The sequence below is a fragment of the Passer montanus genome, unplaced genomic scaffold (genome assembly GCF_014805655.1).
Source record: "Passer montanus isolate IOZ18808 unplaced genomic scaffold, ASM1480565v1 scaffold12, whole genome shotgun sequence".
NCBI lineage: Eukaryota > Metazoa > Chordata > Aves > Passeriformes > Passeridae > Passer > Passer montanus.
Window position 1 is genome coordinate 13429720 of NW_024358722.1, and position 18038 is coordinate 13447757.

At 37.4% G+C, this 18038-nt stretch overlaps 1 protein-coding gene across 5 annotated transcripts in view; it reads left to right on the forward strand.

Annotated features, from left to right (window-relative positions):
* KCNK2 (potassium two pore domain channel subfamily K member 2) overlaps positions 1-18038 on the forward strand; it is a 129168-nt gene that overhangs the window by 16084 nt on the left and 95046 nt on the right. For 3 of the 5 annotated variants that reach the window (XM_039698009.1, XM_039698006.1, XM_039698007.1), the window contains exons 2-3: positions 6374-6448; positions 7104-7285. In XM_039698009.1, the coding sequence (XP_039553943.1) occupies positions 7252-7285 (34 nt within the window). In that variant the 5' untranslated portion in view covers positions 6374-6448; positions 7104-7251. Of the gene's footprint in view, positions 1-1238; positions 1310-3886; positions 4126-6373; positions 6449-7103; positions 7286-18038 lie in introns of those variants that run through there. The other 2 variants (XM_039698004.1, XM_039698008.1) reach the window with 2 other exon arrangements.

Below are 18038 nucleotides of genomic sequence, written 5' to 3' on the forward strand. Positions count from 1 at the left end.
AGGCAAAGGGAGATATTCACAGCACTCCTACCATCTGGAATATACTGCCCAGCAGCACTGAAAGGGAAATGTAGCTATTAGACAGGCTCTTGGTTCAACACATTTGTGTGTTGATGTTTCTTGGGTAAGAATTTTCATCTCTCTACTATAGAAATGTAGATTTGAGACTTATACCAGAAATTCTGAGTGGGTGGTGGGGATGTGAACAACTGAGGAAGCCAGTCTTGCTCCAGAGATGCTACTTGGATGGCAGTCAGACTCATCAGAAAGGCTCATTACAATTTCCTAATGTCACATTGCCATCATCCAACACAACAGCTTAATTGAATTCAATAGACATGTGTGAAATGTTTGAGTGTCTGGCATCACCTATTTTATGTATAAATATTTAAATATGATCTTATGGGGTATTGTTTTTCTAACATGCAGCTCTGTTTTTCTAAGACAGAGCAGCCATCCATCTGCCTCAAACATACAAAAGCACCCATTTTTTCTATAACTGAAATGCACTCTTGTATAATTGAAACAAAGTTTTAGTCAGTTTCTGAAAAGTGACAGTAAATAACTCCATTTTCATGCTAGGAGTATGGATTTATGCTGTCTCTTTCTAGTGATACAGTCTCACAGTCTTCAAATTAATCCTGGCTCTACAGATCTGTTGGGCATAGCAAGTTACTGCAGATCTAGCTGCAGACAGCATCCATCTGATTGTGTTCATCCAGCAGGAACAGAACCCAGCTTTCAAAATCCATCCTTGGCTGGGCTGAAATTGGGAGTTTGTGAGCATGTATGAAGAGATCATCTGCTTAAGGAAAAGCTGTTTCTCTCTTCTTTGGAGGAGGATGATCATACAAGAAAAAAAGAATGCGGTAGATAGTTGAAAGCTGTGCCAGATTAAAACAGGACAGAATTGGATTGTTGGTTACCCAAATTTCTGTTTTTGTACTCCATTCTCTCCTCCAAATTGGCAGCCTTTTCATGAGCACTCATTCCTTCCCCTAACTGTTGTCTAAGAGGCTATATCTAAGGCTGCTGCAATATCATTCATGATGAGAGTGCTTTTCTTAGAAACACAAGTTGTCATACTCCTATCCTTTCCCCTAAAAGCCAAATACATTCTCATGCCACACTGTTTCATGTAAAATGGCTGAAGTAGTTCATTTTTCCTTCCCAGACTTTAATGGCCAAAGCATAAATATTAATTTAACAGCAACCTGGTGACTGCCATTAACTTACCTCACGGTTACATAGATTTTTCTGCGGAGACATGGGGTGTCTTATTCTTGGGGGGGAACTCCTGCTTAGTAAGGTGAGTAGGATGATGTTAATTGCACAGTCTTCCTTATTTCGTTAGATTTCAACCTTTCTGGTAATCTGTTGTTTCCTTTTTCCTTTTTGAAATAATGAGTCTGTATTTTCCTTTGTTTTTCACTGAATTTTGAAGTACTAATTGAACCTCCCCTTGGTTGCTTTTTTTTTCTATCAATCATTGCTCATTTTGCTTCTTAGTCTTTCTGATTATGTTATGGTATTCTAGTGCTATTTTCTCATCTTCATTCTTGTGGTTTTTTCCCATATCCCTCCTTTGACCTGTGTCTTTCGTAGACTTTTTGCATGATTTATAATCTTAAATATTCATAAATATTTAAATTAAGAAAGATAAATTTTATTAATATGATATTAATTTCTTCTGCACCTTTCATGACAAGCACGTAATTCTGGATATTCTTCTACATAAAAAATAATAACATAAATACTTGTAGTCGTTTGGATCTTTTAAATTATTATCACACTGAGTGAAAAGAAATTTCTCTTTAGTTTTGGGTTCATCGCCTTTTACTTTAACTGCATCTGTGGTTTCGTGTCAATATAATATGTAATATGAAAACACAAAAAATGTTCTTATTGTTTAATAATACTTTTTGTGCCAACAGGTGCATATAGATGTCTATGCCTTTAAAAGTGTGATTTTGCATCTAAAATTCACAATTTGGTTCCTGTGGATCTGTTTCTTATTCCTTAGATGAAAACAAAATCATCATTGCACATACTTTAATTATACCTGAAATCAATGGTGCCAAGACTACAGTTTTACCTGTGCTGCTACTGAAGGTGCCTAGGTTCAAACCCTTATCCTCCAACAGTTGCAGTAGATCAGAATTTTGTAGGGATTGCATGACTGTTCTGTAATTGCAGTGTAATTGAGGAGGGACTGAAGAATTATTCAGAAGCAGTTTTAGCCCTAATTCTTCCAGTTCTGGCACAGCCAAGGTACCTTATTTTGCCCAAGGATTTGTATTTCTACAGTAGAATACAGTCAATATTGCCTCAGTAAAATGAAATTGAATACAGAAGCATTATTAGAGAACCTGTAAATAGAGGGCTGGTTATTTAGCATCCACATGTCTTTAAGAGAGGCCAATTTTTTATTTAGAAAATTAGTTAACATTTCTTACTCTAAAGAGTTTTATATGGGAATTTTCCAAAGTGCTCTTTGTCATTGATATCTAAAGGAATTAAATTCATCTGATAAGATTTTATAAGAAAAATACTTGCTTTGAATATTTTATTCATGACATAATAATGTCACTCTTTCAGTGGTGCAGTTTATCCCTATAAATAGCATATCTGTTATGAATATATGAAACAATCCACCTTTAGGAAAGTTGTATTTTCACAGGGCAATATAGCTGATGTCTTTATTTAAATAAGGAAAGCATTTGTCATTTCAATGAAGACAGTGACGGATTCAATAAAAGAGTGCACTCCTGGTTTATTTACCCACTCTCATTCAGGGTATGCTTGCTGAAGTGCTAACCTTGCTCATTTCAAGGGTTAGCAGGTTTACAGCCTACCTGTGGGACAATTTTCAGGCATTGTGGCAGATGTGAGAAGTAATAGCTAGAAGCTAAGAGGTAGCAAACGACAGCTCACTAAAAGCTGATTCACTGTAAGGCAGCATGTGAGTCACACAAACTGTGAGTGTGGTTAAAATCAACACCTGCAATTCCTGAAACTCAGCTGGTTTTGGTCAAGAGGATAAGGACATAACTTCAGGTGCCAGAGAGAGAGGAAGGTGTTGATGTTTAGGAAGATGTTAAGGTCTGATTATTGGGTTTTCATGCCCTTGACAAGGACTAAGTTCACCATGGGATGAAACTTTCAGGGAGCAGCTTTCCTGTGTGCTCAGGTTCTCTGTGCAGTGGCTTTGAACCTGGGCTATGTTTGGAATTGGCCCATTTTCTCAGATATTAGGCATTGAGGCCAGTTACTCCAGATGATGAAGGAAGTGGGTGTCTTTAGCCTAGTACTTTTAGTAACTGACTGGTGGGAATAGTCTTGTGAGACATTCAAGTCTTTTTTTTTGGTAGTTTTCCATGTCTTAGGTGTGAGGAAAGCATCTGAACTTTGCTGAACTTTGCCAGCAGTAAAATCTTTTATTACCTTCTCCAGAGAAGGGCAATTTGAGTAATTGGTTTTATTTGTTACAATACGTCAACAGGTTTATACCTCATGGTAGAAGGCAGAACCTTTGAATGATTTCTATCTTCTATTAGCTGATACAGCACATTAAAAATTTTTCTGGTACATTAGAGAAAATGGTTCTGGGGTCAATTCTAAGGCTGGGTGTAGGCACACAGTTTGTGGTCATAGGGAGTGGGGCTGTGGCAGAGCTTCATCCCTAATGGACTACAGCTGTGAGAAGCAGGTGAACAGCATTGAAGATAATGAGACATGGAGTGCCCAGGTGTACTGACCAACCACCAAAGGGAACAGAGGGCACACAAGGGCAATGCATGAATGATGAGGGGTATAAAAGGTTGGGCTAAAGAATAAGAAGGGTGGATGCTAGCAGCCTTCTGAAGTGATGTTGTTCTGTATGGGTTGGTGCTTTCTGAAGTTGTATGCTGATGCTCTGTGTATTGAGGCTGTCTCAACTGTGGCATGTGCTGTGACAGTTTGGTGTGTTTTGCTGCTGTGCTCTAAGGCCTGGATTGCTGTGTGCGTGCATTGTGTGTGGTTGTGGCATGCTACTCAAAACTGAATGTGTTTTCATATGCTGAAATTCTGCCAAGAGGAACTTGTAATTCATTCATGGTCTTTTTGATGGAAAAAGAGAGATAGGTACAGCAATTTTGAGGGGTTAAGAATATTCGTGCACTCTACTGAAATGTATAATTTGGACTTTAGGGGGACTATATTCACAGCTGTAAATTGCAATCAGCACAAGAAAAAAATACAGAATAAATACAAAAAAAGGCACCAAAATCTTTTCATAAAGGAGATAAACTTGTGAAACTAATTTTTGTGCTTTTTGTAAGCTTAATTTTCTCTGAGGTGAAGATCTTCTGGCTCATTTAAGCGTATACTACAGACAAGACTAAAGAAATCCTGAAAAAATATTTTTGGTGGCAGGGTTGGAGAGAAAAGAGTAGGGAAAAGAAAGGGAGGAAACAATAATTCCAAGATTGAAATAAATATATGTTATATTACTGGCTGTAATATTTTTTCAGTTTCTAGAAAATGAAAATTACTAAAATTGAAGAGAATGAAGAGACTTGATATCAGAGTTATGGCTGCATTGTCTTAGCCTATGAATGAGACTTGCATTATTTAATCAAGAAAAGATAATTTCATCTGCCCCAACTCTCAGTGGAAAACCCAGCAGAGACCCTATGCCCTTAGGAATTCCAAGAAAACTTGTCAATTAGTCTCTTATTCAGAGTCTAACTCTTCTCCTACTCTGGATTTACACATTAAGATTTTCATTAACTGTCTCATGTGAAGTGACTGCAATTCATACTTTCCTAATTATTGTCAGTACCCAAGCAGGCACACAATATTTAAAGAGAATTGTAGTGGTTACTAACAGAACTGAGATACACAATTTAAAAGAAATGAGACCAGGCAATTTGTGTGCTTCTGTAACAACCAAATGATTGAAAATAGTAAAGAGAATCAATCATCTAAAATCATTTTCATGAACACGCACACCAGACAAATGAGCTTACCTGTAGAAAAAAAAGACAAGCAATAAAACAGAATTAGGGCAGAAACACATGCTATGTGGAAAATCTCTAGTGATCATTTGTGTTTTCAGGCTTACTTTGACCACCTTTGGTCATTCTTGCAGTTCTAAGAATTTTATATTTGTTTTTTACCCAAAATTCCTGGGGCTTGGTTTTCTGTGGTATTGATTTTGGTTGGTTCTTGGGTTTATTTTCACGGTGAGACAGAAGGATGGTTCAAAAGCTCTGTATCACTTCATATTAAATGGGAGCAGAGGAGCATTGTCTATCAGAATTACAGGATAGCTGGGACCCTGTACTATAAATATGAAAAAGTAGAAAGTATTCTCTAATTTCAAGTTATTACACTAATGATTAGTACCAACACACAGATAAGTCTTCCTGCAAGGCAGATTTACCTTGAATTTGCATGTCCATCTCCACCATAGCTATCTGGCTCTTGGTAAGAACAAAGTTTCAAAGCAAATTAAAAATACTACAGTGTTCCTGTTTTGTTTGGTCTTTGTCAACTGCAACTCATACTTGCAACTTTTAACTGCAAAAAAAGACTAACAGTCAAAGATAATAAATAAAAACGCTGGTGGTCTACAATATTTGCCTGACTTCAGGGCTTTAAGTGAAATATTAGAGCTCCTGGTAGAAGGTTGTGAAATTTAGGTATGTGAAACTATTGCAGTATCTATCACAGGGACTCACATGTGGCACTTCTCCCTGTTAAGAAGTTATATGAAAATCTTAAGAAATTACATCATATGACTGTACAAGAGCCCTATGTTTTAATTCTGTCACTTGTGGTTCTGTTTCTGGAGTCTTGATCCAGGTTAGCAACTTGTGAAATTCATGAGAGAAAGTTCATTTTTCACTGAATAGGAGTGGGAATGAGTTTTCTGTGACACAGCCTTCAAAAACAGGTGCTGTTTTTCTCTGATTGTATTATTTTGAGTTCATCTTGGCCAAAAAGACTTAGGTATTAAAGAGTGGCTTGAAAATGAAGCATGTGTAGTTATTTGGCTGCATTTTAAAATCCCAGAGGTCAAGCTAGACTTTCTTTTGCTGATGAAGGTATTCCTTTGTTTGTGCCTGAATATATTTACAAATGGATTATATAGAATAAGAGGGAGAGGGAAAGATGGTTACAGTCATTCTCTTAATCCCTCATGACATCTTCAAGTATTTAAAATGATATGTCAGACACTAAAGAATAAGGCTATATGACTGCCATATTTCCGATTTACCTAAAATATGATTCTTTGTCTGCTTTGTTACGTGACTGTAGTGGCAATTATACTGTGATGTGATTTTCCAGAATATGGAATACTTGCAACACATTATTTTCTTTTCAGGAATTCAATGAAAATATGAGAAATATGACTCAAATTAATGACATCTGAACTTGGCAAGTCTGGGGACAACTGAAGGTAAGGACCTAAAAGAATCAGGATCCTTTTTCAAAATGTGTCTGTGACGTATTCATAATATTGCAGCACATGGGAAGGCAAATTTCAAAAAAACTTAGAAAAAGAAAACCAGATTCTAAAGATTGTTATTCCCTCCTTAAAACCACTAAGTCCTCATCAGCATCCGGATCAACTATTGATACAGTTGAGAAAAGTTGCTTAACAGCCTATTTTGTGACTCCTCCTTAGGAAAATCATAAATAAGAAAAGGAATTGTAGCAATGCACATCTTCCTTCTGTGAACAATGGGACAAATTTTCTACTTGGGGGTACACCTGGCATCCTGGGGACCTTTAGCAAGAATTAGTCTGCATGCTTCATGTGGTTCATGTGAATGATGCTTAAGAAAGGAAGAATTATTGGGAATGCTAGTTTTCATTTATTAATTTAAAGAAGGTATGTTTTTTTAAACCTTCTGGAGCATTTCAGGTACAATTATTCAATTGTTTAAGAGACCCAAGTAATTTTGGTTCAGGTCTGTAGGCCCTTCCTAACATCTTGTATCAGTGACAATCTGTAAAGTACTATGAAAATGTACAACATTATAGAAATGCCATGTGTCCTAATTACTGACTTTCCACTTTACCTTTATTTGTACATTTATTCTTTTGGACAGGAAATACGGAGAGATAAAATAACTGTGCTTCAAAAGAGAATATGTTATGAAGAGATGACTTGTTTAGAAGACTTCTTAAACACAGCAATAAAGAAAATGCTTTATCTTAGAACAAAAGCATGGTGACTCCAGAATATTGCATCACCAAATGAGGAACCCACAAGCAAGACATAACTTTTACTGTAAGTACTGCTACTAAAGACAAATACATTGTTTAGTTAAGCTTTAATGGTTTTAATCAGTCTCCATTACAGATTTTCTGGATTCTTCACTTTCATTTTTAATGACCATATATTCTTTTTGAAGTGTTTGTTCAACTATTTCCTCTGATTTCAAGATTTCAATCCCTTTCCTGAAAGGAGAAGTTTCAGGATCAATTGGGCAAGCTTTGGTGCATATTCCTGCACTTCAGGTCACATTAGCTTTTCCAGTTTATCTTTTTTTTGAAACTTCAATTCCTCTGTTTCACGTCTGCCTTGTTGTTTCCGTTCTTTCCCAGATTTTAGTGATTTCAATGGAAATAATTTTGGCAAGTTTTGGTCCTTCTCACTTCACAACATTTCATCTCAGTACCCTTAGTTGTAGTCACTCTATTTCAAATTTTCAGGATTTTCCTGTTTCATTATTGAATGACAGTAAGTCTCTTTTGGTGTGTTTGTTCAACTCTGTCCTTCAATTTCAACATTTCAGTGTGGATTAATTGGTCAAGCTTTGGTATATATTCTTGGCCTTCATGTAATCCCTTTGACTTTTCTTGTTTTCACGTCGTGGTATATATATATATAATTTTTTTTTGTATTTCAGTTCTTTGTCTCTTCTCTGTCTTTGTCTGTTTTTTCTTCCCTGATTTTAAGGGTTTCAAATGGAAGAATTTTAGCATGTTTTTGCCTACTTCCCTACACCCAATTTCATCTCAGTAATTGTTGAGTAGATGTTGAGCCATCTTCAGGTGGTGAACTAGAATGCAGAATTAGATAATTAAGAATTAAATTTTAGGAAATGCTGGAATGATATACATATCAATTTTAAATATGTGTGTCCTCTTTGTTGTTGTTGATGGGTTTCCTTTGAAACGTCAGTTTTGTAGGAAGGTCTTTTTTCATCACAACTCTTGAGTATATATTTTATGTTTCCTATATCTGCATGGTATTTAGGAAAATTAGACCAGTTATCCAGTATATTATTCTTGAGAATGTTTATTTGGGAAGCTGGAGAGATCTGTAACTTTACCCTGACCACAAATATCGCTTTTATACTGTGCATATGTTACATGTAGCAGTGTGATAATTAATTTGGAGCTTGGAAATTAAGAAACTGGTAAATAGAGTGATTGTTTTCTAGAAAATGACACTTTAAACGTTGCTTTCATTTAAATGCCTTAATGTGAATAATTACTATTGCAGTCAGATATTGAAAGACTTTGTGTTTTTATGTGGGAAATATCAGCAGGTAAGTAAGCTTGGACTGCAAAGTTTTCTCAGCCCCTGAGGAAATCTCAGTCAAAATCTTACAAAGAAAAAATTAATGCTTCAGTGCTTTGACCACATGAAACAGGAAAACCTATTTGCAGATTTCTATCAAACATGGGATGGTAATTTGTACTGTAGTTCCTGAGTTAGACATGAGTCTTATGAGCTACTAGAAGGAGGAGGGTTCAGAATATTTCCCTTGCTTTTTTTGAGGGTTTTTTTTTTGCCTTTGTCCCCCCCTGCCCCCCAAATTTATAAAATATCTACTTCTCCAGTGTTATGTTTGATTTTTCTTTCTAAGCAGGAATTTTCTCCTCCTGCTTGTTTGCCGGCAGTCCACACAGAGCATAAAGGTAAACACAATCTTGAGTAATAAATAGCCTTGGATTAGGCACAAAGAGCTTACTACCTTCACAGCAGAACCTTTAGTGCCATGCAGCAGAACTCTAGTCTCCAATGCAGTTCTTTTGATTTCAGAGTTTTGTGTCTTCTTTTGAATCACTCTCTGCTGATCAAAATTTCTGAAAGTGAGCTAGAATTTTTCTTTCTTTTGGATGTTTAATCATGCTGATGTGATGCCTTCCAAAGTACTTAACCCTCTTAACTGTAGGATCACTTCTCATTGAAATAATAGAACTGAACCTTAGACTAATTTTACTGCTTTAAGGTGTGTACCACAGAGATGGATGCTCAGTCTGGAGTCACTGATTAAAAAGTCCCAGCCTGCTGGTGATTTCTCCTGGTTGTACTTCCTCTCCTGCTCTATTATCTCTGAGTTATCAGTGATTACATACTTTTCTCTAGATTTAGTTTAACTCTGTTTTCTCAAGCAATGTCAGAGGCTTTAGATAAATTGTCAATCATGAGCATTAAAGCTGAAGAATGAGCAGTTTTACTTCTTTAAGAAGATAATGTATTCAGTCTTTCTTTTTTAAATACTGAAAACAATAGTTTTCTAATAGGTTTTCCCATGGTCAGGTTTTTTCCCAGGATTCTAGAAAGTATGGAAAAGGGCTGAGGTAAGTTATACTGAAGTACCAAGATTGCTGTAGCATCCAAGGGTAGCTGTTCCACTGCTTGAGGCACCACTATAAAATCATGACAAATGAAGAATTCATTTGCAAAATCTAAAGGACACCTCAGGCAGGTTGAATGTAATTACAAAGCTAGAATTCAAGTAAGGCCCCAGGACCCACCTGGGAAGGAAAGTGTTGCTTACCGTTAGTAGGGTGCCAGGCAGGAATTGTGTTTATTTACTAGATGGAGTAACCTACAGTGCAGCCATAATTTTGAATGATAGAGTACTAAAGAGAAAAACATACTGTGTGAGTAATTTCCAACATAGTAATGAAGCATAATGGAATAGAGCCATCATGCTGTATTATGCAATCTGCATTTTATAGAATGTGTGAATATAAATGCAGTTATTTGCTGCCTATTGGGAGAAATTGCACCAACTTAATGTTCTAAACCAAAAAGTATTTTTCAAAAATAAAGTGAAGGAAGTAGCTGCTCTGTCTTCTCTGAAATGGAAGTGTCATATAGGAGCTTGGATTTGTGGAACATAGGCCTTTTCTTTATCTTATCTGTGGCATTAAATCTATTGGAAAATATTGGAATAGATCTCAAAAGAAAGTTTCTGCACCATAGGAATGTGGGGCTAAATACCATAAAACCCTTTAAATACAAAAAACAAACTACAGACAAACCAACAAGATCAGATGGGATTTGAAGGTTGTGTGTAATGAACATTTAATATGTACATCCTTAGGGTTATTGATGCTATTTTAATATTTCCATGGTAGTTGTTTCTGGAAAAGATGTATTCTAAAATGAAAGTGGTGAACCAAGAATAGAAATAAGGAAAAATCATAAACAGTCTAATAGCACAAATGGCAACTCAATGTCTTTCTCTGAGGATGCTGGAGAATCTGAGGTAAAAGTCTTTAGGAGAACAGAAGGAAAAGACATTTCTGCTATTTCTAAATGCCTTAGAAATAGGTATTGTATTGGAAAGTGGAGGAGAAAGAGTAAAAGACTGCCCTAGAACTGGCAGTTGTTCTAATTGTTCATCTTGCAAATATTTTTTAGAACTTCCTAGATCGTGCTCCAGCCAAATGAATGATGTTTTGTTCCTGTAGCCTCTGGTTTCATTGGTCTTCAACCTTTCTAGTTTTCTAGATTAGTTAAGGAGCTGCATCAATACATACAGCCATGCATTTGTCAGCCCCCTACAACTGTACTTAGTTTTCAAAGATTATTTAAATTTATGTATGCTTAGTATGTTTGTCTGATGTTTCTCCTGGGCCTTGGTGAGAATTCCGCTTGGTCAAGATCTTGAATTTGGAAGTATACCAAGTGCAGGAATAGGGGAAAGCTGAAAAATGTCTGAAAGAAGATAATGTGTCAGGGTTTGGAAAATATTGAGCAAAAAACCAGATGGAAATTAACTCTCAGTACCTGTCAAGTATGAAGTCAAGAAGATCTGCACTACTGACAAAGCATGTTTGAGGATTTGAGAAGCATCGTGTTGAGATTAAGCAGACATTTCACACTTTTATTTTAATATGATTGATTGACATAGATAAAATAGATGGTATTTTAACTTGTTTGTAACCACTTCCCATCTAAACTAATCTGCAATTAAAAGAGTGGATTTACTTCCTACATCCACTTTTGGAAGAGAAAGGAACCCTCTCTGCTGGCAGGCAAATTGACATAACGTTCAACAGGGTATAATACTGAAATCTTCAGTATGATGTGGTAAGCCACAAAATAGCATGAAGACAAATACCTTTTTTGGCTTCCTTCCACTGTTTTATTTATTACATCCTTATTTATTTTTCACTGGTGGAGAGGAAAAAGAAGTACATGATTTAAAGTAGTTATGACCACTTTTAAGCAGTTTCAAGTTTTGAGACAATGCTTTCTACATGAAACATTACAGTAAATGCATAGAGTTGTTCATCTATAATTTTCTGACTTAAAGAGAGCCTGTCTTTCTAAAGGAAGGTCAGAGTGAGCTGGGAGAGGGATATTTTTACTGCTGTAGTATTTCCTGTAAAGATAAAATGCATGTTCACAGCCCAATGTCATAAACCATGGTCCAGGTTTCCACAGCACCAACTTCGCTTGGTTTTTTTCTGCTTTCTCTTTCATAGCCCCAGGAGTTTAGGCCAGGAGCTAAGAATTCTTTTTCTAACTGTTCTGCCAGCTCATGTTGACTAACAAAACCCAAAAAGTTTGGGAAGGATCTGTTTCCTGTTGATATAAACAATCCAAAATCTTTGGGCAAAATTGTCCAATGTGATTTTTCAGAATAAGTACTGAGTAAAAATTGCCTGTGACTTTTGAGTTTTGGCCTTCAAAAGCACTGCTGCATGAGCACTCTCCTAAGCCAAAATCAGTGATAACAGTTGTGGGACACTAGCCTACCTTCAGTGTTCAGCTTGAGGTCCAGTGCTTTGGAATGAGATGGAGTTTGGCTTTATTTGGCTGTTTATTGCTTGAAATGGCATGACCAGGGCTGAGTGGAGTAAGTGGATGCTCTGTTCTCCATTAATGACTGTAACTGTGATAGAAAAAAGCACTGCCCTGCAGGTGTGTGAGGATACAGTGTCAAAGCAAGGGGTTCTGGTGGTGGGAACACAAAGTGTCCCAATGCACCAGCAGTGGCTGTGATGTTCCTTATGAATTCTCATTGAGCTGAACAAAGACATTGGACCACGTGTCTGGGAATTCTTGTACTTTGTTGTGCAGTCGCCATAACTCCAGCACCTAGCCCACTGTGTAGACACAAAAGCTGTTGGCTCACTAGCTCTTACATTCTACAATAGACTTCCACAACCCCTTGGATTTTGTGCAGTACACTTCAATAAGCTCACAAGCCACAGCACACTGCCAAAATCTCCCCACTCCCACAACAAACTTCAGTATAGAACATGGGGTAGAACATGACAGCCATGTGTGGCCCAGGAAAAGTGTAGGAGGAGAGAAAAAAGGATAGAAAAGGGAGAAAGACCAAAGAATATGAGCAGTCCTTGGATCCGATTCTGGCCCTGCCATGTGAATGGTCCAGAGTTGGGGTTTTGAGGCAGGAGTGAAAGAGAGAGAGCAAGGGGGCCCAATCCCCTTTCTTTTGCATGCCTCATATGCAAACTAGGTAATTCATGCATTTTATTCACTTGTGCAAAGCCAGCCCTTAGAGCCCTCCTCCAGGAAGTGAATTGAGAGGGATGGACTGAGCAAAGGTCTCAAGATGAGCAGTCTCAGGGTGGGGCTACACCACCTCTGTGGGACCCCATCCTCCCATTACGTCTTTCCTGCCACAACAGTCAGAAGGATTGACCCAAACCACACTTATTTCTGGTTCTTTCCACAAAGTGAGTGGCCCAGACCAGCAGTGGCAAGGCTGTGACATTTAGTGCTCAGTCTGCATGGTCTGGGGAAAAAGAGAGAAGAACCAGGTACTTATCTAGGCAAACTAATATGTGTTGTCAAAAAGAGACAGAGCTTTCTGCAGGGAGCTTTTAAACACCTGCCTCTGTCAAACTACACTGAACTGACCTTTGTATAACTCTCTAACTTTTGACTACTGACTTTCTGTGCTTAAAGTAAAGCAACCCCACTTCAGTAAAATAAGAGAAAATTGTGGCAGAAAAAGTTTGGATTTTTAAATTTAATCTTTTTCTGGATTTTTACTTTAATCTTTTTTGCTGAAGTGCTGATAATTTACAGAGCATCATTAGCAGTTAGCTTCTTTTTTTTATTAAGTTTTAGTGAAAACTACATTCCACAAGAAAGACTGTTTAGTTCTTGAAATTAATCCATTGCATTGCAGGGACACGGCAATCTAAGTAATCAATGGTTTTTATTTTTTTAAAAAGACTCGTGTTCTATGTTATGTAATACTGAAAGAGGTTTTAATAATTGCAGTCTAGAATATGCTTTAACATATATCCTGCCAGAATCTGGACACAGAGCAGTAAAGACAGGCTGTTCTTAGGCATAAAAGCAAAATTTCTTTGCCAGTCAATGTTTCAAGCAGAAATCCATTTTCGTGACTACATTTACTTCAGGAAAAATATGAAATAAAAAGAAAACACAGGATTCATGAAAGAGAAAAAAACATTAAATTGCCAACTGGTGAGCTTGAAGCATCAAATTTTGCAAATTTCAAGTTAAAACAAGTTGGAAAAAAATCCCCAATATGTTTTTAAAAAGAAAAAGAACATCACTCCTTTGCTCCACAACTTCTAAAATGCTTTAAATAATGTTAAAGTAACAAGGAAGATGTTTTTACCCCTACCTAGCATACATTAAAAATTCCAAGGTTCATGAAGTGCCTATTTTTTCCTTGAATTACTGCTAAGACTGCAAAGCTTCTTTGTTTCCTTAAAGAATAGTCCTTTTGTAACAGACAACTTCATATTTTGTGGCCAGGGGCCACTAAGTCACACTTCCAGGCAGTTTTCTTGTTTTAAGTGGGGAGTCATATCTTCAGTTCTGGCTTAGGAAATGGATTTACAAACAAGTGACAGTGGTAAAAGTAGGCTTTTCCTGCTTCCATCAGGCAGGAAACTGTGCTCTGGAAATGTGTTGTTTATCTAGGGCTATGCTCTAGAAGTGTGTTGTCTATATAGGGCTGTGTTCAAATGTGAGGACACAGAGCTGGTAAATCCCTAGTTCCAGAGAGTGTAAACAGCAAAAGTGTGTCCATGTAAAGCTGGTTCATATGCTCTGCCTGTTTTCAGGAAAAAATTAGGATATTTAAAGTTTTGATTTTAAACAAATTATAAAATGCATTTATAAACCCACAAACATCTCTTTCTAAGTAATGGAAACTCCTTGGAAATGTGTTAAATTTGTCACAAAGAATCAAAGCTACAGAGTATTTGTTCTTTGAAACAGTACCCAAAAGAATTTGGATCCCTGGAAATTATATATATGTTAGTAAAATATTATCAAAACCTAGAGGTTTGGGGTCAAATTAAAGGCTATTACCATCATTTGGAGTGTTCTTAGTAAAGGGATTTTCTGAGAGATCAGTAGATCCTACACAACTTGTTTAAACATTAAGCTGACTGTGTTAGATGAAGCATGCCTATTGCTTGTTACACGTAACAAAAACCCCATAATTTCCCTTTAATTTTGAGCATGGCTATGAAGCAATTTAAAAGCCCCAAATATATCCTAATGTCTCTTTGCATCTCGATTAAGTTTTTGTCTTAGTCTTGGACTCTTCACAAGTTAAAACAGTCACTTATTCAAAAGCTTGATGGCTAAACTAGGAAAGTATTATATTTACTTTGGAATCAGAATTCAGATTAAAATATAATGTTTTTTACTGATGGTATGTGGTGAGAAGCCCAGAGAAGATTTTTTCCACAAAATGAGTTGGTAGTTTTAGTTGTTGTTGTTGTACTGGGATGATGTATTGGATACAAATTGATCAGCTGGAAAACAACTTAGGGAAGCTCAAATGTTTATACTAAAAAAAATTGCTATGTGTAGGTTATTAAAGAGAATTATTATTTTGTCTCCTTCTCTCCCTCACAGATTTGGAGTAATATATGGTGTATCATATTATAAACTAAGTGTCTGTTAGTACCAGAAAAAAAAAGTTTCTTAACAATCATTTGAATAAATGGAGTGTTGCTAGTTGAACTGATCATTTGAAAATTCATTGAGTTGCACAGTAATCACAGAATCTTCAGTTTTATTATCCTGTATGTCACTGAAAAATGCTTGCTGTTGTGTTGTTCTCTTTTCATTTTCATCATGTTCGAAACCAGAAATGTATCACTGTCTAAAAGATATTCTGGTAGGTAATAGAGAAAGGCAAGTGAAAGGTCAAATCTCTTGCAAACTGGTGAAATTAATAACTTAAATGTAAGTAGAAACCACATTGCATGACCAGAGATATAGAATATATGGGTAGTATGATTTATAAAATGAAGAATGTTATCATTAAGGGTGCTTGGGACTGCAGCATTCATGAATAAGGCAAAATTCCCACTGACTTGGTTTTAGATGTGTGCTGGATTCTTGGTTGGTTGAGTTAAGGACATCTGCTTGAATTTCCTCTGCTTTATCTAAATCTCCTTTATTTATTCCCACTCTGAACAAAAATACATGTACAAACCAAAAACTCCTCACTGGGAGACATGCCTACATAATGATTTTGTCTTGGTAATATTGTCATTATTCCCTCAAATAGATCTTTCCATTTTCCCACCTCCCATTTGCTTTATATGTGCTCATAAAACAACTTACCGCATTGTGAGCACTCATGTGCACACAGGAAAGTTGGTAGAATGGTAAATCAGGTGTTGGCACCATGCTTTGTTTCCTCAGGTTTGTAACTCTACCTCTAAAGAACTCTTTGGAGGCTGCTGCAGGATCCCTTCAAAATCTTGCTCTGCTCCTATTCTTTGGTTGACAAGGATACATTCAGGGATGTTAGAACCATCCCTGAAGTGGCAGGAGGGATGCAGGGGCTATACCAGATGTGGTGCAGGTTGATATTTGTTGCACAAAAGACAAGAGCTCAGATCATATCCCCAGCCATAAATACATGGCTTGAGGCTGTACAGCCTCAATATCTCTGAGGGCTGAATCTTCATGCCTTGTGGGAGAGCTCTCATGGTGTGAGTCAGTGATGCAGTGGCAGCTGCTTGTACCTGTGAACCCATCCACAGGGCAGAACAGATCTGCCTTCACTCCAGTGCTCCTCCCATGTGAACAAGCCAGAGCCTTGAACTTGTGGTTACATATTTGTATGAGATTATATTGGGTTATTGCAACACCCCAGCTGCCCAAACTGCCTCTGGCCAGCTTTCCAGAAGAAAGGCAGATCAGCAGGGTCCATCTGTAACATGCACCTTACTGGCTGAGCCTTGTGTACATAGTCTGATCTCTCCCAGAATAAGTATTTGCTTCCAAAGAAGTCTAGGCAGGCAGAAATTAAACACTGGAGTGGAGTGCAATATTTTGCAAATCACTATTAACTTATATTACAAACTTTTTGCAAAGATGTGCTTCCAGAGTAACCTTGGCTATTGCAAAGAACAAAATAGAATTTGCAGATTTACAGAGGTGGTTCTATCCCTCTGCTACTCTCAGCTGAGACCCAACCTGGAGTGTTGCCCCCAGCTCTGGGGTCCCCAGCACAAGAAGGACATGGACCTGTTGGAGCAAGTCCGAGGAGGCCACCAAGGTGATAAGAGGGATGGGGCGCCTGTCCTGCAAGGAAAGTCTGAGAGAACTTGGTTTTTTCAGCCTGAAAAAGGCTTCGGAATGACCTGATTACAAACTGCACCTGAAGGGAACCCACAAGAAAGATGGACAGAGTCTCTTTATAGGGGCATGTAGAGACAGGAGAAGGAGGAATGGCTTCAAACTGAGCAAAAGTAGGTTTAGATTAAACATAGGAAGAAATTCTTTGCTATGAGGGTGGTGAGACACTGGCACAAGTTGACCAGAGAAACTGTGGATGCCCTATCCCTGGAAGTGTTCAAGGCCAGGCTGGATGGAGCTCTGAGCAGCCTGGTTTAGTGGAAGGTGTACCCTGCCCATGGGACAGGGGTTGGAACTATGTAGTCTTTAAGGTCCCTTCCAATGCAAACCATTCTATGATTCTGTGAAGTGATATCTGCTGCTACTACTAAACTTTTCCTAAGGTCTTTTGTAGGATGCTCTGGTGCTTCAGATAAGACTTTGACAACTTTCAAATGTTGTAATAATTTTAAGGATTTTGAAAACCATCAGTCATGAAGAGCATAAAAACCCCACAATTGCATATATAATCTGGAGTGGAAAGAAAGTATATATAGAAATAATGTGATTAAGAATAATAAGTATTCTCACACTTTTGCCACAATCACGTATCTTCATACCATCAGCAAACAAGGGCAAGACACTCAGGAGAAGCCACATGCTACTGCTTCCCTTGTTCTTTGTGTGTGCTGCTTGCAGTTGAGTTCTTCTTGAGCCTGTGAAATTGCTACCTGAAGGGACAGCTGTGGCTTTACAGTGGTTCTGTGAGTTTCTGAGAAAGGGCCACTCTCAGCCTGTGAAATAAAATCCACAAAACCAAAGGAGAAAGTGACAGTACTTAGCCTTTTCAAGGTGGGGCAGAATTATTGCCTTTGCCAAAGTGTATGATACAAAAGTAAAATTAATTTTAAAACTCAATTGAGATCAGTGCTGAAACTTAGTAAAACCAGTATTTCACAAGAAAGTCCTGGGCCCTGCACATGAACTGTGATGCCACTTGCCCGTACAGCAAGTGTTCTGGGAATCTTGCTTACCGCTGCTGCAAGATCATTAGTCCTTTTGCTGAATGAACACAGCCTGATATTAAAATTCCAAAAGAAGGTGATATATAACCTCTACCTTTTTGCCAAAGGTAATAAAAGATTAATTTAATGAAAAAGGAATTGGTAGCAATCAGTATGTTTCTGGT